This window comes from Phascolarctos cinereus, unplaced genomic scaffold (assembly GCF_003287225.1).
Source record: "Phascolarctos cinereus isolate Bilbo 61053 unplaced genomic scaffold, phaCin_HiC Scaffold_1;HRSCAF=81, whole genome shotgun sequence".
Taxonomy (NCBI): Eukaryota; Metazoa; Chordata; class Mammalia; order Diprotodontia; family Phascolarctidae; genus Phascolarctos; species Phascolarctos cinereus.
The window spans coordinates 186,759,051-186,778,985 of NW_027555514.1; the positions used below are offsets into that span (position 1 = coordinate 186,759,051).

General features: G+C 36.9%; 1 protein-coding gene across 1 annotated transcript in view; it reads left to right on the plus strand.

Annotated features, from left to right (window-relative positions):
* GUCY2C (guanylate cyclase 2C) overlaps positions 1-19,935 on the plus strand; it is a 104,049-nt gene that overhangs the window by 10,905 nt on the left and 73,209 nt on the right. Inside the window, exons 4-5 of the mRNA XM_020994327.1 lie at positions 2,443-2,658; positions 16,619-16,740. Of these exons, the coding sequence (XP_020849986.1) occupies positions 2,443-2,658; positions 16,619-16,740 (338 nt within the window). The remainder of the gene's footprint in view (positions 1-2,442; positions 2,659-16,618; positions 16,741-19,935) is intronic.

Here is a 19,935-nt window from a genome sequence, read left to right on the forward strand (position 1 = left end):
GGATGTAGACAGCATTTTCCATCATGGGTCTTTTGGAATTGCCTTAGATCATTGTATTGCTGAGAAGAGCTAAGTCTATCAAAGTTGGTCATTGCACAATGATGCTGTTATTGTGTACAATATTCTCCTGGTTCTGCTCATTTCACTCAGCATCAGTTCATGCAAGTCTTCTCAGGTTTTTCTGAAGCCAGCCTGCTCAAAATTTCTTATGAAACAATAGTATTCCATTACATTCATATACCACAAATTGTTCAGCCATTCCCCAATTGATGGGCATCCCCTCAATTTCCAATAAAAATTTTTTAAGTGTTGTAAATGCTTTCTGGGCTTCTTATACCTTACCTGCTTACGCTCTGAAAGTCATGAACACTGGCCTCCTTGAAGACTCCTTGGTGTCTCCTTGAACTGGGCATTTTCACTTGCTTCCCCTGAGCCTAGAATTCTAGCCCTCCTCATTCCTGCTTCCTGGCTTTCCTGACTTCCTTCAAGTCCCAGTTAACATGCTTTCTTTGAATCCCCAGTACTTAGCATAGGGCCTGGCATAGTAGTTACTAGGTATGTGCTGGTTGATGAACTATGTTACCCATGGCAAATCACTTACCTCCTCGGGACTCTAGGCAGGGGTGGGCTAGTATGTTTAACAAGTGGCCTGGGGTGTGGGTGGGGGAAATGGATGTGTGCACAGACATACTTTTAAGTTTAAACTGCATTATTAACATTTTCTCCAGTACTTTCTTATATCTATACAATGAGCAAAAAAAAAAATCAAGCCCTGATTCATTTGTAGGGTTTGCTGGTTTCCTAGGTGTAAACACTCACACTGAAAATTTAACAATCAGCTCTCTGAGGTAAGATCTGGCTTTAACATGTGCCTGAACTGCTACCTCTCTTTGTAATCATTAATGAATTGACTATAATACTAGTCCCCATTCAAATATTCCACCCTCCCCCCAAAACAGGAGCATTTATCCGTATCCATTAGTATCACTGTACTAATGTCTTTTCGGGGCTGTTTTACTGATTGTTGGTAGTCATTTCAAAAGAGGATGGTTTGAATATCAAAGTATTGTCATAGATCCTTGAGAAAATTAATGAAGTCCTTGGATATTTTTATGACAACAACTTTTTTTAGAGAGGCAAATTGGGGTTAAGTGATTTGCCCAGGATCACACAGCTACTTAAGTGTCTGAGGCCAGATTTGAACTTAGGTCTTGACTTCAGGGCTGGTGCTCTATCCACTGCACCACCTACCTGTCCCTCACAATAACTTTTTATGCAGAATCAAACATGAAGTGAAGGATGCTATATCATGCTGTCATACAATTTCGTCAGAAAAAATGCTCCCCCCATCAACTCTTTTTTTTTTTCAGCCAAAGACAAGGTTTATTAGAACATCCATCATACTGGGCAGACTCTTAAGGAGTCTGAACATTAGTGAGCTATTGGCTGGATTGCAAAATCTGAGCAGTGGCTAGATTATAAGAATCTAAGCGCCTCCCCCCCCCCCCGCCCCATCAACTTGTGATGAATTCTTTGCTCATTCTAAGAATGAACTCATAGTTCCAATGATATTATAAGCTTAGTTAAATATAAGATAAAATAATTCTTTTTTGCAACTTGTGGTTTTATTTTTCAGCTTGTCCCAATCAAACTTTCCTTTACTATTTATTTGCTTTTTAATGTTGGCCCCTGTTTAAAGATGACCTTTTTAATATTGATTATCCTCATTTAAGAATAGTTTTTTAGGTTTTTGTTTTTATTTTGGGAGGGAAGGGAGAAGATTTGACAGCTAGAATTCCATATAGAAAGTCTTCATGCATTCACACAACTACCAAATAAATTCTTCTGATGCAGAGGCCCTTAAGGCAGCCATCCATCAAGGTCCTTCTGGGTCACAGAAACTTCTCAGAGGCACAATAAAGCCAATCTCTTACTCCATAGTACGAACAAATACAATTTCATTCTTCCTTTCTCACCACTTTCCCATCCTCCTCTCACCTGGCCACTTCAAGAAAGAAAGGAATGTTTGGAGAACTTGTGAATAGAAATCTATGGAGGATGGTGTATGTGGCAGAACCAAAAGGAAGAATTCTGGGAAGAAAGAGATAAGCTACAAAGATTTGGCTATCACATGTCCTGTGAATGGAACTGTATTTTTCTTCCACCAAGAACAATAGTAGTGGTAGCATGATATTTGACCCATTTCCCAATTCCTATTTAGCTAAGCTAGAACAACATGGTAAGATAAAACTGAAAAAGCAATTAACCTGTATGGAAAGGACATTTAAAAAGTTAGAACCCTTGCGTCATTTAATCCATCAACATTAATGCACATATCCCCAAGAGGTTTAAAAGTGATTAGTAATTGCATTTTTATAAAATTGACATTAATGCTCTTATCTCTCTTCTTGTTCTCACTCCCCCACCCCCTGCCCCTTTTAGCCTTGACACAATTTTGGAGTTCCCTATGATTTCGGCGGGAAGTTTTGGATTATCATGTGACTACAAAGAAACTTTAACCAGATTGATGCTTCCAGCTAGGAAGTTGATATACTTCTTAGTTGATTTTTGGAAGGCTAATGACTTGCCATTCAAAAGTGTTTCATGGAAAACAGCCTACGTTTATAAGAATAATAATTATTCGGAGGAATGTTTCTGGTAAGAAGTTTTCTTAACATTATGCTGGCTTCTGAGAAAATATCTCTGGGATTGAACCAGACTGCCTAGACACTTCTAGGTTCACTCCTTTCTTTTTGTTGAAATTTTGTTCTGAAGTTGATACCCTCTCTTCTCACACTCCCTCCATCCCCCCGGCCCATGGACATTTCTATATACATTGTAGAACTATGAATCTCCATCATGTAGGGCTTGTTTTTCTTTCCAAGCAATTATTCAATGTCATACCAATCGAATAACCAAACAGAGCTAGAAAAAATAGTGTAATTCATCTAGACCTCTAGGTCCTCAAGTGTGGCCCTTTGACTGAATCCAAACTTCATAGAACATATCTCCTTAATAAAAGGATTTGTTCCATGAAGTTTGGATTCAGTCAAAGGGCCACACTTGACGGCCTAGAGGGCCACATGTGGCCTCAAGTCCACAGGTTCCTCACCCCTGATCTAGAGGAACAAATGGTGAAGAACCTCAAGCGAAACAAATTCGTGCATTGTCTGTGTCCAAAAAATAAATGTTTCTCAATTTCAATCAATATTTATTAAGAGTCTACTGTGGGCCAACTGTGCTAAGCCCTGGGTGTACAAAAAAAAGACAAAAGACAACCCCTGCCCTCAAGGAGCTTACAATCTACTGGGGGAGACCACATGCAAACAAAATACATACAAAGCAAGCTCTGCGCAGGATAAACAGGAAATAATTAACTGAGGGAAGGCACTAGAACTAAGAGGGGTTGTAGAAGACTTCTAGTAAAAGATGGGATTTTAGTTGAGACCTAAGGGATACCAGGGAGATCACTAGTCAGAAAAGAGGAGGAAGAATTTTCCAGGCATGGGAGACAGCCAGAGAAAATGACTGGAGCCAAGAGACGGATTGCCTTGCTTGTGGAACAGTCAGGACAGTGTCACTAGATCTAAGGGTATGTATAGGTGAGCAAGGTGTAAGAAGAGTGAAGAGATAGGAGGGGACTAAATTATGAGGGGTGCTGAATGCCAAACAGAGCATTTTATATTGATCCTGGAGGTGATAGGGAGCCATTGTGATTTATTGAGTAGAGGGGTGACACATGATTAGACTTCCCTTTAGGAAAATCACTTTAGTGGCTGAATGGAGCATAGACTGAAAAGGGGAGAGATGTGGGGCAGGCAGACCCACCAGCAGGCTATTGTAATAGTCCAGGTGTGAGGTGATGAGGACCTGTATTAGAGTGATGTCAGTGTCAGAGGAGAGAAGGGGGCTCATCTGAGAGATATTATAAAGGTGAAAGCAAAAGGCAACTGAGGGGATTAGAACACCAAGTGGTAGTGGGGATTAGTGAATCATATAGACTTTATTTTGTGACTCAATTCTGGATCTAGCTCAGTATTCAATTATAGTTCTAGTCCAATTCCTGTCTTGTGAGAAAATTTTATTCAATTGTGGGAATCGGGAGGAAATGTTATTGCATTGTTTGAACCTAACCCTGTGTGGCTGGGAAGACAGACCACCTCTACCTACTGCTTAGAGACCCTTAATTAAGGACCTAAGTTATGCTGACTGGAGACCCAGTCAGATCCAAAGATTGATGCAAGAAGTTTTCTCACAATTATATGTTTCAAACAACCCATGTATCTTATCAGAAAACTGGCCCCATGCGGGTCAATCAGTTATTCTTTCCATGTTCCTTTGATTGAATATCAACACTTGAGGGGGGAGTGGTTTCAGAGAATTGTACCTATCTGCTCTTTCCCTCCCACTTTGGAAAGTCCCTAATCTTTCCTCTGGTTAGAAATCAGATTACCTAATTTTGTATCCTGGCTAATTGTTTATTTTAAAATTAATTGGTCTTATTTGATTATTTTTAATGTGTTAAAGTCTGTCTCTCCCCTGTATTTGGGATCCAGCCCTAAGCTGAGGGGATCTGGTCCTGATTTGTTAGATAATTGGCACGCATTGCTTAATGAATTGGTGTGCTCAGAAGCTTAAACCTTTGTTTCCTCAATCATTTCATCTTTCACCCACTACATAACAGATTGGGGTGGGGGGGGGAGGGTGAGAGATAGTGAAGAATCCAGGATCACTCCTGAGTTGTGAGCCTAAGGGATTGGGAAGATGGTGTTGCTCTCTACAATAACAGGGAAGGTTGGAAGTAGGAAAGGCAAAGGGGTAAGATAGTGAGTTCTGTTTTGGACATATTGAATTTAAGATATCTATTAAACATCCATTTGAGATGTCTGAAAGGCAGTCAAAGATGTGAGATTGGAGGTCAACAGAGAGTCTCAGCCAGGATAGGTAGATTTGAGAATCTATATATAGAATCTATATATTTGAGAATCTATAGAGATGGTAATTAAATGCCTGGTAGCTGATGAGATCACCAAATGAAGTAGTATAGAGGGAGAAAAGAAGAGGGCCCAGGACAGAACCCTGAGGGACCCCTACAATTAGTGAGTATGATCTAGAAGAGGATCCATCAAAAGAGTGAGAGAAAGAGTAGTCAGAGAGGTAGCAGGAAAACCAGGGGAGAGTGGTGTCCTGAAAACGTAGAGAGGACAGTATCAAGGAGGAGAGAGTGCTCATCAATGTTGAGGCGATACTCAGAGTCTGTCGCCTCTGCCAGGAGTAAGGTAATATGTTTTATTTGAGTTCTCTGGAATTATAGTTGGTTATTGTGTTGAATTCTTAAGTCCTTCAAAGTTGTTTGTTTTCATGATGTTGTTCTTACTATATACATTATTCTTCTGTTTGTAATCACTGTGTTCTGCATCAATTCATAAGTCTTTCCAGATTTTTCAGAAACGGTCACTTTTATAATTTTTTACAATGCAATAATATTCCATTATATTCATATATCATTTTCCTGTTGATGGTCACCCCCTCAGCTTCCCTTTCTTTGCTACTTTGAAAAAAGCTAACATAAATATTTTCTGTACATGTGGATTCTTTTCCTCTTTCTTTGATCTCTTTGGGTTATAGATTGGTTATCAATGGATCTAAGAGTATGCAAAGTTCAGTGACCTTGCAGGCATAATTCCAAATTGCTTTCAAGAATGACTGTACCACTTTATACCTCCTCTGGCAGTGTAGTAATATACTTGTTTTTCCCATAGCTCCTCTAGCACTTGTCATTTTCCATTTTTGTCAATTTTGCCAATCTGATGAGTGTGAGATGAAACTTTGGGGTTATTTTAATATGAGGTTTTAAAAAAAAATTTAGTGTTTTGAAGCATTTTTATGTGGTTTTTTAATAGCTCATATTCCTCCCTCTGAAAACTGTATTTTCATATCCTTTGATGATTTATCAATTGGGAGATGACTTATCCTTTAGAAATCAGAATCAGTTCTTTATATGTCTTTGAAATGAAACCTTTACCAGAGAACCTTGCTACAAAGATTTTTTTCTATCTTTTGTCCATTTCTCTCCCAATTTTAGCTGCATTCATTTTATCTAAGTAAAACCTATTTTTTTTGGTTTTATGTAATCAAAACTGTCCATTTTACCTTCTATCACCATATATATTTCTTGTAAGGTTATGAGATTTTTTTCCCCCTAGCCATAAGTCTAACAGTAATTTCTTCTTTTCTCCTCTAGTTTTTTTTTTTATGTCAACTTTATTTCAAAGTCATATGCTCATTTGTAGCTTATCTTGGCATATAGTTTGAGATGAGATGCTGGTCAATACCTAGTTTCTGTCAGATTGATTTCTAGTTTTTTCAAGTTTTTTTTTCAAATCACGAGTTCTTACTCTGATAATTAGGATCTTTGGGTTTATCAAATACTAAGCTATTGTGTTTATTTGCTTCTGCATTTTATGTACCTAATCTGTTTCACTTATCAATCTCTCTGTTTCTTAACCAGTACTAAATCATTTTGACAAATACTACTTTGTAGCATAATTTGAGATCAGATATTGCTAGGCTTCTTTCTTTCCCCCCTTTTTTTCTTTATTTCCCTTGAGAAATACTTTTCCTTTTTGTTCTTCCAGATGAATTTTGTTATTTTTGTCTAATTATAATTTATTGATAGTTTGATTGGCATGGCACCAAATAAGTAAATTATTCATATGTCATAAATATATGACAATGACAATTGACAATATGACAAAAAATGACAATTCATTTTTATTATATTGGCTTGGCCAACCCACGAGAAGGTAATATTTTCCCAATTATTTGGATTTGTCTTTGTTCAGAATGTTATTGGAAAGACCTCTAGTATATCCCCTATACATATAATGCTGGCTGTTGGTTTTAGATAGATACTACTTATGATATTAAGGAAATCTCTGTTTATTCTTATGCTTTCTAGCTGTAGTTTTTTAAAGCAAGAATGGGCATTGTATCCTGTCAACAGCTTTTTCTGCATTCATTGATGCAGAACGTCCATTGATGCTTTTCTGCATGATTCATATTTTTTATAAAGGTGCTTTACACACCTGAAAAATATGTATCTTCCTTTCTATTTCCATAATCTGCTTCTGAACATGCTCTTTGCTCAGTGTGTAGCCTAGGGTTTGTGACTGCTCATTACCTAGAGTGCCACCTGTAAGTGAAGGTCCTTTTCCTCTGCCCAACCTAATTCTATGACTTGAAACTGCATAGTAAATTATCATGCTGATAGTTGGTATTTATTCTCTCATCTTACATAAGGTGGTAGTTTTCTGATATAGATAGATATCTCTTAGATCAAGAGTCTGGAACTCTTTTTATGGTACACAGCCTTCCTTCCTTCAGTTCCTGTGTACTAGAATGCTTTGTGCAGCTCTCTTCTGTCCAGACCTCATCCTCAGTGCCCATAGACCTCTCTGTCTCCCTATGCTGACTTGGGTTAGAAAAATAACTCACTGTGAAATTTTTCCCTTTGAATTTCCCAATCAATACTTGATCATCTGGGCAGCTAGGTGGCACAGTGGATAGAGTGCTGGATCTAGAGTCAAGAAGATTCTTCCTGAGTTCAAATCTGGTCTCAGATACTAACTGTGCAACCCTGGACAAGTTACTTAACGCTGTCTGCCTCAGTTTCCTCATCTGTAAAATGAACTGGAGAAGGAACTGGCAAAACACTCTAGTATCTTTGTTAAGGAAACTCCAAAAGTGGTCACAAAGTGTTGGATATGACTGAACACAACTTGATCTGCTGCTTTTCCTAAATTTTTATGGAGGAGTTGTGGAGGAGAGCTTGGATGTCTTTCTTGTTACTCTGTCCCTCTACCAATTCATTTTTTATTCTCTTGCCTTGCATTTGACTGATCACAACTATTGCTTCTTGTCTTTCTGAAATCTATTTCTTCAGTCATCAGTTATGGGAAATGGGACTCTGTAGTTTAAAGGAAGTACTTGCTACAACTATTCTAGCTTAGTCATTCCAGAGGATTCACCTGAGCCATAACGAAAGCCTAGGAAAGTGCTTCCTGCTCTCTAATCTTCAGGGTAACCTTATCCCTGTTCTTCAACTGGTTTAGGAGAGGTAGTGTGGTACTGTATTGAGTTGGTAAGCAGGCAAGCAAGTCTATCAATTAGTGTTACATGATTTTGTGGGCTTGGCTACTCCTCTCTTTTGACATGATTTTCACTTCAGCCACTCCTTTGACCTCTCTCCCCTCTGGGAGTGGCTTTCCTTTCAAAATAGTTAAGGTGCTCTGTCTTGTGACCTGCCAACCCAGCTAGTCTCAGCAGCCACTACTGCTGACTCAGCTTCCTAGAGGAATACTGGTACACACACACACACACACACACACACACACACACACACACACATTATAGAGTCTCTATATATGTATATATATGATATGACATGATATGATATGATATGATATGATATGTAAAACACACACATATTCTATGCCCTGGGAAATTATAAAATTGAATCAATAACTTTTTTTTTCTATAACTGAGCTCCCAGCTAGAGATTATACTGCAAATATCTCAGTTTTAAATTTATCTTTCTCTCTTCCCAGGAAATTTCCCCAATAACTTCATATTATTTGGCGCATGTTAACAGTTCAGGGTAGTTAGCATCCTCTATCGCAATTGCCTAAATGTTTAAAACACAGGGACATAAACAAATTTAAGAATATGGATAAGCTTCTTGCCCGTAGAGTAAAACTTTAGGTTCAGACCACTCAGTACAGAAGAGAAAGAGGAAAACAGAAATAAAGGTGCCATTCTTCAGTTCTAACCAGTTTCAGCAGCATAGCATCTAACCCATGTCTCATGTATGATTTCTTGTATGTATGAATCTTGTTCAGATTCTGGAAATCTGGCACATATTTCTTATGGCTGCTGCCTCCTCCTCTACTTCCATTTTCTCAGATCATAGGGATTCCTCTCTCCAGATCCCACCTTGACTTTTCTTCTCACAAACCTTTAGGATGGGTGGGACTAGCTAATGAGTCACATCAGTCCCACTCTGCCAGTCCCAAGGTCAGAGCAAAGCTTTCCAGGAAAAAGTGCATAGAGGACTCTCGGAGGTGTCTGCCATAAATTGGCACACATCTACCTCTATCATCCTGAACTCCTCGGCAACACCAATAATAGGAATGATTAAGACAACACTACATTGGGACAGAATGATTTTAAGGCCTTTCATCTTGGTCACCCTTTTATGAATGTACTGTAGCCAATGTCTTTAAAATAAAATCTGAGTCATTCAAGCACCAAACAGTGAAGTTGAATGCTCTCACATTGGTGACCCAGAAATCTATGGCTTTCCACTATTCCCTATCTACATTTGTTTATTGATCAATAGATGGAAGGAGGTAAGTTGTTCTTATTGTATGAGAATACAACTTCACTGTCTGGTCATTTAATGACTACGAGGTGCAGTTTCCCAATAATTGGCTAACTACATTCCTTAAGTGTCAGCAGTTGGGAAAATTGCAATCACATGTGACCTGGCAGTGAGTTTAAAAACTAATTTTGAAATAGTGATGAGCATAAACCATATTTTGAGATATCTGCAATAACTGTAATCTGAAATGAAAATGTGGTTTCTATTGGTGGCAAAGTTACAGATACTGCTAATACCACCATAGTTTGTTGCCTACATTCATAATTAAAGGAAATTAACTTAAAAATTAGTAAGAATAAAAATGTATTGTTTTCCTCATCCAAGTTCATGGATCCCTGCCCCCCGCCCAGATCTATCCACATCTCTTTGGGGGTCCATGGATCCCAGGTTAAAAATTCCTGCTCTAGATGAATTTTCATTAGATGATTTCATCTAATTTTATGAAATAATCCTTTGGCAATTTAATTGAAATGACACTGAGTCTACAAATTAATTTAAGTACTATTGTCATTTTTACTTGATTGACATGGCCCAACCTTGAGCAACTGTAATTAATTATTTTATTTATTTATTTGGTGAGGCATTTGGGGTTAAGTGACTTGCCCAGGGTCACACAGCTGGTAAGTGTCAAATGTCTGAGTCCAGATGAACTCAGGTCCTCCCTGACTCCAGGGCCGGTGCTCTATCCCCTGGGCCACATAGCTGCCCCTGAGCAACTCTAATTATTGAAGCCTTTATTTCTGTAAAAAATGTTTTATAGTTGCATTCATACAATTCCTATTTGTATCCTGGTAGGTGGGCACCTGGATTTTTTTTTTACATTTTTTTTTTAAATAGACTTTATTCTTCTACCTCCTCCTACTGATTTTGTTGGCAATATACAGAAAAGTAGGCAAACAGGAAGTAAGTATTTATTAATACTTACTACATGCCAAGTGTTGTGCTTAATGCAGGGATACAAATAGAAATAAAAACAAAAACAGTTACTGCCCGCAAACGAGTTTACATTCTAATGATGGAAAAGAACATATTAAAAGGGAGTTGAAAATTGGAATGGAGTGAGGCATGAAGAGGTGACCTGTGCTGAAGCATGATGGCAAAGTCCTTAGAGTCAGACGTACAGCTAGGAGAGAATGTAGCACAGCTCTCTTGGGCCCATCCATGAAATGGTAGCCCTGGAAGGAACTCTTCAGTGGGAGAATAGGACCAGCATGGCAGAAAGATGTATCCAGTGAGATGTATCAGAGATATATCCAAATGCTGAGGGAAATTCCAGGGTAAGAATGTAGCTGAATCAAAAATTCATGATTAGAGAGGGCAATAGGGGCAGCTAGGTGGCACAGTGGATAGAGCTCTGGCCTTGGAGTCAGGAGGACCTGAGTTCAAATTCTGCCTCAGACACTTGAAACTTACTAGCTGTGTGACCCTGGGCAAGTCACTTAACCCCAATTGCCTCACCAAGAAAAAAAAGAGAGAGGGCAATGATTTTTGAGAGATTGTGTTACAGCCTACTACTTAATTTGAGTTATTGTTCAAACTAATTTTTATTTGAATCTTTAGGTTAAGTAAACCATGATGTCATATGCAAAAAAATGGTTGTTTCCTTTTTGCCTCTGCTTATTCCCTTAATTTCTTTCTTTCTTTCTTTCTTTCTTTCTTTCTTTCTTTCTTTCTTTCTTTCTTTCTTTCTTTCTTTCTGGTTTGTTTTGGTGAAGCAGAGTTAAGTGACATATACAGCTAATCTCTTAATTTCTTTCTTTTCTTTTTGTTTTTGGTTCTATGGTTATAGCTAGAATTTCTAGAACTATATCAAATACTAATGGTGGAAATGGACATGCTTGCTTTATACCTGATCTTTTACCCTGGAAAGGTCTTTAGTATTTCTCCATTATAGGTAATAATAATGATGACAATAAAAACTATCATTTGTATAGTGTCAACTATGTGCTAATGCATTATGCCAAGCTGTTTATAAATATTATCTCATCTGATCCTTGTAACAACCCTGGGAGGTAGGTGTTATTATTATCCTCAATATACAGTTGAGGAAACTGAGGCAAACAGGTTAAGTGACTTGTTAAAGGTCATCTCGTTAATAAGCAGCTGAGGCCAGATTTGAACTTAGGTCTTCCTAACTTCAGATCCAGCTCTCTGTATACCATACTGCCTCCATATAATATTAGTTTCAGGTTTTAGATAGATACTATTTGCCATATTGAAGAACAATGTGTTTATTCCTATACATTTTAATGAGTTTTTTTTTAACATAAAGGGGTGTTTTATATTTGTCCAAAGTTTTCCTGTATCTATCAATCAATTAATAAGCATTTATTAAGCACCTACTATGTTCCAGACACTGTTCTAAGTGATGGGGATACAAATCCAAAGAATGAAACAATCTTTACTTGCTTATGTTTTAATGCAGAAGACGAGAAGTATCAGGCACTTAATGGCTATGTGACCTTGGGTAAACTACTTAATCTCTGTTTACTTAAGTTTCCTCAACTATAGAATAGATTTAATCATAGCATCTGCCTCTTACAGTTATTGTGAGGATCAAATTAGATAATATTTATAAAGCACTTAGCACAGTGCCTGGCACATAGTAAATGTTATACAAATGCAAGCTGCAATTATTATTAATAATAATAATTCTTCAGTCAATAATCATTTATTAAATACTTATTATTTGATCATATGGACAAATATAAAGAGGATAAGTATAAACAAATGTAAAATGGTTAAATTTTAATACCTAAATAAAAAAAGTTCACAGTAAATAGTTAAAGAAAAAGTGCCTTCCAAACATGGGAGATGGCCATTGCAAAGGATGAATGAAGGCTAAAAGACCACATGAACTGGCAATTAAGAAATCATTGTTAACTTTGGAGGAGTAGTTTCAGTTGAATGATAAGGTTGGAAGCCAGATTACAAAGGGTTGAGGAATGAGTGAGAGGAGAGGAAGTGAAGCAATGACTGGAGATAGGGTTCATTTTTTTTTTCCTAGGAGTTTGGCTAAGAAAGAGATGAGAGATATTGGATGATGTCTTGAGAGAATGGTAAGGTCCAGTGAAGGTTTTTTTGTTTTAGTTTTAGTTATTGTTTCTTAAGGATAGTGGAGACTTGGGCATGTGTGAAGTCTACAGTGAAGGAACCGGTAGCTAGGAAGAGAATGAAATGATTTTTATTATTTTTGCTACTAATATAGCCTATTGCATTTACATGTGTTCAGTTGTTTCCATCATGTCTGACTCCTTATGATCCTATGTGCGGTTTTTCTTGGCAAAGATACTAGAGTGATTTGCTGTTTCCTTCTCCAGTTCATTTTACAGGTGAACTGAGGCAAACAGGGTTAAGTGACTTGCCCAGGGTCACACAGCTAGTAAGTGTGTCTGAGGCCACATTTTAATTCAGGAAGATGTCTTCCTGATTCCAGGACTGGTGCTCTATCCACTTCCTCACCTAGCTGCCCAATTGTATTTACAGTTTTCTCAATGTTGAGAAAACTGCTGTCCTGGTATAAATTGAACCTAGTCGTAGTGCATAATCTTTTTGATCTATTGCTGTAGCCTCTTTGCTAGCATTTTATTTAATATTTTCCCATATATGTTAGAAATGTTGTTGCATATTTTTCCCTCTTTCCCATTACTTAACTTGGATTAAGTATCAAAACCATGTTTATTTCATAAGACAAGTTTGGTAGAACTGCTTTTCACTCTATTTTTTGCAAGCAGCTTATGTAATATTGGAAATGTTTTTTCTCTGGATGTTTGATAGAATTAAATTGTAAATCCACCTGGTGCTGAGGGTTGGGTGGATGCTGTTTCTTTGGAAGTTCATTTGTACCTTGTTCAATTTCTTTTTATGAGATTGGCTTATTAAATGCCTTATTTCTCATTATGTTTATCTTGAAATATTATGTTTTTAAGGTATTCATCCATTTCATTTAAGCTATCATTCTTGTTAATATATAATTGGGCAAACAGTTTCTAATAATTCCCTTCATTTCTTCTGAATTGGTTGTGAATTTTCCTGTTTTCTTTTCATCAATTAGGTTTCCTATATCTCCCTCTACCAACCATTGCTGTTCTTCTCCCTTGATTTGATTCTTTTGCAGTTTTCTAATTCATTAATCTGTTCTTTCTCTCCTTTGTTGATGCAGGTGTTTAGATATATAGATTTTCCCCAAAGGGCTACTTCGGCTGAATCTAAAAGGTTTTGTTATATTTTCTGATTATTGGCATTTTCTTTGATGGAATTTTCCATAGTTGCTATTTGTTCGCTGACCCACATATTTTTTCAGATTAAATTCTTTGGTCTTTGTTTAACTTTGGATCAGTTCCTCAAAGTCCACTTATTGACTGTCGTTGTTAGGACACTGTGGTCAATAAAGTATGTGTTTAGTATCTCTACTTTTTCCCTGTGTTTCTGAGGTTTTTATGCCCTAGCACATGTTGGTTTTCGTAAAGATGCCATACCCAGCTGATTTATCTGTCTGTCTGCCTACCTAACTACTTACTTATACAACCCTGTGTTTATGCCATTTGTAGGTTGAATGAATGATTTCTTGACACTCACTGTACCTGCTTGAGGCACAGAGCTAGTAAGAGTTTGGGAAAGGAGAATTCTTGCCTTCTAGCTTTCAGATTTGAGCAAAGACAAATGTGGTTCTAGGATCTCTTCAGGGAAAGATTCTTTGAGGGAGACAAAGACTTTGGGAAGAAGTCAGCGTATAGAAGAGCTAGCACCTTGAGGACATTTCTATTTCTAGGTGCCTCACTAAAGTCTTTGGATAATTTCTCCCTGTGTGAAATTGGGAATTTTCTGTTGAATTAAGATATCTTACTCCCAGAGGGAGTGCTCCTTCACTCTCTGTATTGTCTGTTACATTCTAATCTTTATACATTTTCTGATTTCTGTTTGCTGTCATCTTGGATAAATGGGCTTGCTATTCACTGTTGTGATGGTCTTTGTGTAATTGGCATTAGGAAGGAAATGAAGTCAAGCCTTTGGATAAAGCTTGGGACACTAACTCCCTAATAGGGGATAACAATCGGAAGAGTTGCTTGAACTTAAAAAAAGCTTCCCCCTAGACCAGCAATATTTAGGACGGCAGATGGATTCTAGTCCAATATCCTCTTGTCCAATATTCTCTATTCATGGAGAGGAGAGGAAAGGATGCCAGCCCTTGTCCTCTGTACCCTCCTGGTAGGAATCAAAGTCTTCTGTGGAGAAGGATGAGTGAGATCCCAGAAGTATTTGTTCATGCTTCCCTGCTAATGGCATTGAGTCAGATCCATAATCTATATGAGCAACACATTTGTCTTCCATATACACACACATAGACAGGTATACATGACATATACACACAGATATGCACACACATGTATATATGTGTACATGCACAGGCATCACACATTATACACACACATACATATATACATATGTGCACACATATATATGTATATATGCCCCTTTTACTTCCTATTTAGAAATCACAAGAGAGCTAACTTTTCTAAAATTATATTCAAAGTCTTAAATTCTTTCCTGTTCATCTTTTTGTTAGATTTGCATAGGTGAGAAAGGAGCCATGTTGAGGATCTTTGCTTTTTATTTGTCATTGTAACTGTTTTAATTTTTCTCTTAAATACTTAAATGCTATTCCTTTTGGTGCATATATATTACATATTTATATTACTTTAAAAAAATTTCTACTGATTTTAAATATAATGTAATTTACTTGCTTAATGTCTTTCAACACAGCCATTTTTACCATTGCTTTGTCTGAGATCATGACTACTAATTCTATTTTTTAATTACCAAATATATAATAAATTCTATTGTAGCCGTTGTTTTAACTCTGTGAATGTTCCAAATGTATTTATTTTTCCCAAAACAATGCATTGTTTGATTTGGCTTTCTAATCCATTCTATTATACTCTGTTTTACTGGTGAATTCAGCCAATTCATGTTCACAGTTAGGACTGTTATTTACTTCATTCCATCATATTCTCTTTTACTTTTTCCCTACTTTGTCCTCTACCTCCTCTTTCTACAGAAGAAAGAGGTAGTGAAATAGAAGGAATTTGATCAATATGAGAAATTTGTAATCAAAATAGTTTTCAGAGCTGTTCTAGAACCAGGTTGAACTGACTCATGAGAACTGACTGTTAAATTTTCAGTGTCAGCATTTACACTTCAGAAATGAGCAAACACTGCACATCGGGACTTGGTTTATTGTTTTGTTCATTGTCTAGACTTGAGAAAATGATAGAGGAAATGTTTAAACTTTTAAATGTGCCTTGTGCACATCCCCCCCCCCCCCCCCAGAGAACTGCTTGTTAAACATTTACCAATACACCACTGGTAAATGAGTAAGCCTCATTGGATGCTCCTTTTCTCTATGTTTGTATACTTTTCTTCTCACTCTTCACTTGTGAGAAATAGTAAGTTCCTCATTTCTTTCCTACTGCATTCCTTTTACCTCCCCTTTCTCCCCTTTTAAAATAAATAAAACAGAACAAAATCCCACCCAGGTGTTTGTCTTTCTCAGCTCCCTCTATGACCTTAAAAGATTTTGGGCTTTTGAAGAGACTATTGTCTTCTTTCCCCCTCCATTAGCATTAATACCCTTTCCAATTGCTCAAATTTATTTACCTTTTTAACTTTCTATTTTCTTCTGTGTTTGTGCTTCAAGGTCTGTTTTGTTTTGTTTTAATCAGAAATGCTTCAAAGTTCTTCGTTCTATTAAGAATCCATTTTTTCTTCTATAGAATTATACTCAGTGTTGTAGAGTTAAATTATACATGATTGTAAAAAATTATCTTTTGTCTTTTGGAATGTTGTATTCCAGGGTTTTCTCTCTTTTATATTAGTTACAACACAGTCTTCTGGGAACCTGACTATGGTTCTTTGGCCCTTCCATTTCTTTTTTTAAAGAATACTTCATTTTCCTGGATAGATAATTGACATTTTTGTTTTTTTATGTGTCTTCTGTCCATTACAAGGTCCTGTTAGTGTATACAACTAGATTAACCTTGGTACGTGTTTATCATTACAGTGATAGAGTCAGACAAATTCTAGAAAGCAATCCAATAAACAATTCAGCTAATTTGAGAGTGTGAAATATTACTGAGAAATGCAAATTGGTTTGCCAGAATTTCTATTGTCTTCCAGGTACCTCAATGCTCTGGAAGCTGGGGTTTCCTATTTCTCACAGGAACTTTACTTCAAGGAGGTGTTGAGAACTGAGGAACAGTTTCATGATATCTTGAAGAACAGGAACAGACAAAGCAATGGTAAGAAACCCTTCCACCTTTTTTCTTCAGAACAGCCTCTTCTAAAGTCTTTCTACTTACTTTCCCCCAAATCTAGTACAGTTATTCTTGCTACCCTTTTCAAGGTTATATTTTTAGATTTCTGCCATTTTGTATGATTTGTGATATCACCCCCATTTTATTCATTTTATATTAATCATTGAATGAAGTTCAAAATCTACACTGAAATAAGAAAACAGAATTTTCAGTTATCAATTGACAAAGAAAAGAAAGAAATGTCATTTTTCATATGCTAAAATGATGCTTCCCACGGAACATCTATAAAATGTGCATTTTTAGTTCAATAAATATTTAAGCATCTACTATTTGTTCAATGCTGAGGCTATAAAGAAAAATCAGAACAGACTTACCCTCAAGATACCAATATTCTCTCAGGGGAGAAACTATACACACACATGCATATGTATATGTTATATACATGTACATACATATATATGTGTATATGTATACATACCATAGTTATTTCTTCCAATAATGGAAAGGAATTTATGCTGATTCATTCACATTCTCTTGTTCTTGAAGGGGCCTATCTATGCAGATCCGGTGTTGGGAAAAATAAGCAAAATTTATATTTGAAGCCCCCTCATCTCCTTTTTAGTGTCTTATTTCACTTTATGAACTCTCACAACCATTTCAAGTGCCTATTAGTCCTCTCAGCTAGTTGTCAAGGTTGAAGAATGAGTTAAGAAATCTATCCCAAATAAGATGCTAGGTGATACAGGAATATTTATTTTTGTTTCTAAAATGAGAACTAAAACAAAGAGATGTTTGCTGTCATACTGTCATGGAACATGTGTCAGGAAAAGTTTAAATGGAAGAGGAATTTCCTATTGATGGTGAATGCCTTCAGAAGCTCCTGTTTAGGGGTGGCATTGTGCTGATCGCAAGACATCCTTGAATACTACAAGAATGCACATTGCCAGGATTTTGTCATGGAGGAGCTACAGCTTATTGAATTAGTCATGATGATGATGATGATAATAACTACTAACATTTACATAGTGTTTACTATTTGCCAGGCACTGTGATAAGTGCTTCATAATTATTATCTCATTTGATTCTCATAATCCTAGGAGGTAGGTGTTATTATCCTTCTAATTCAACCTCTTCATTTTATAGATGAGGAAAAAGAGCTTATGTAACTTCCAAGGGTTATAGATTAGTAAGTGTCTGGGGGCCAGATTTGAACTCAGGTCATCCTGACTTCAGGCCAACACTCTATCCAGTGTGTCACCTTGCATAGATGTAGGTAGTCTCTCCATAGATAGATATCATTGCTTATACTTGTATCCTTAGCTTCTAGCACAGAGAAGATGCTTAATAAATACTTGTTGACTGATTGATTAAGTAATTGGTGGCAATCACACAAGAGGAGAATTCATGGATGGTTTGGGCTCTGCATTATTGGAGGGAGTACCCACACAGATGACATAATGAATCTATTGAAATATTGTAGGATATATTTAAAAAGGGCCTCTGGATGACCAAAAAGACTTTGAGAACCAAAGTGTTTAATTTCTAGGACTTGCAGTTCCTTCACATGTAAAACTAAGATAGTGATGCACTAACTACCAACCTTACAAATGTTAATCCGAAGGCCAAATGAGATAGTATATAGAAAGTGCTGCTTACCTTCTATTTGCCTTAATTTTCTCATCTGTAAAATGGGAATAACCAACTCCCAGTGTTGTTATAGAAACCAAATGAAATAATATTTACAAAAGGCTTAGCTCAGTGCCTAGTACATAGTAGGTACTACATAAATGCTAGGTATTATTATTAATAAATCAAAAACCACTATGTAGACAAAAGGCATTATAAACTAGTTTTTTTTTAATTGAATGCTAAGAACTTCAGGTACCGTAGAAGGAGGAGAGACTTTCAATCAGGGAAATTTTTCTGGGTGCTCCTCAACAGACCCTGAATGGAACACCCAGCATGTGCAACATACTCTACTAGGTACTAGAAATACAAAACTATGTCACTCTTTTCAAGAAGATTGCAACCTTGTTGAGGAGATGGAACTTACACAGAGACACTGTGTATTTGGTCACAAGCTTTTCTTATTCCTAAAATCAGATCTATCTTTATGAGGTGACTGGCTTGAGGGCTGACTACTTTCAACAGTCAATGGATGGAGAGAAGTTAGCACACAAGGTTCTAATTCAGGTCTTAGAGATCATTAGTGCCATATCCCAATTAAGTGATTGTTCAACAAGCCAAGTCAATAAGTATTTTTAAGGGCCTACTATGTGGTAGGCACTGTGCTAAGTTTTGAGTATACAAAAAAAAAAGGCAAAAGTAATACTTGCCCTCTAGGAGTTCACAGTTTAATGGGAGAAACAACATGTAAATAATGATGTATAAACAAATTATATACAGGATAAGTTAGAAGTAATCACAAAGTAAATGCACTAGCATTAAGAGCTATTAGAAACGTTTTTTTTTAAAGGAGGGATTTTAGTAGGCACTTGAAGGAACCAGGAAAGGTGGAGATAGAGGATGACCACAGAGATAATTTGAGGTATCAATGACAAGGCAGAGTTGGGAGACAGAGTTGCCTGTTCAAAGAACAGAAAGGAAGCCATTGCTACTGGATCTTAGAGTATATGGTGGTGGGAGTGGGATAAGTTGTAAAAACACTGGAAATATAGGAATGGTCCAGGTTTTGAAGGGCTTTAAAAGTCAATTAGAGGATTTTATATTTGATCCTCAAGATGATAGGAAGCCACTAGAGTTTATTGAATGGTGGGGGTTGGGGGGAAGAGCCATGGTCTGACATGTGCTTTAGGAAGACCACTTTGATAGCTGAATGGAGGATGGATTGGAGTGAGGACAGACTTGAAGCAGAGGGACCAGCCAGAAAGCTATTGCGATATTATAGACATGAGGTGATGAGAGCGTGTCAGAGAAGACAGAAGGGAATGTAATAGAGAACTGTTACACAGGCTTTGGTAACAGATTAGATATAAGGGGCGAGATAAACTGAGGATTTGCAGATAATACCTAGGTTGTGAACCTGGATGAGTAGTAGAATTATGGTATCCTTTGGTGAGTAGGACAGCAGTAGGAAAAGAGGAGAATTTTGAGAAAAGATAATGGATTCAGTTTTGTATATGTTGAGTTTGAAATGTGAGATTGGAGGTTAGGAGTAGA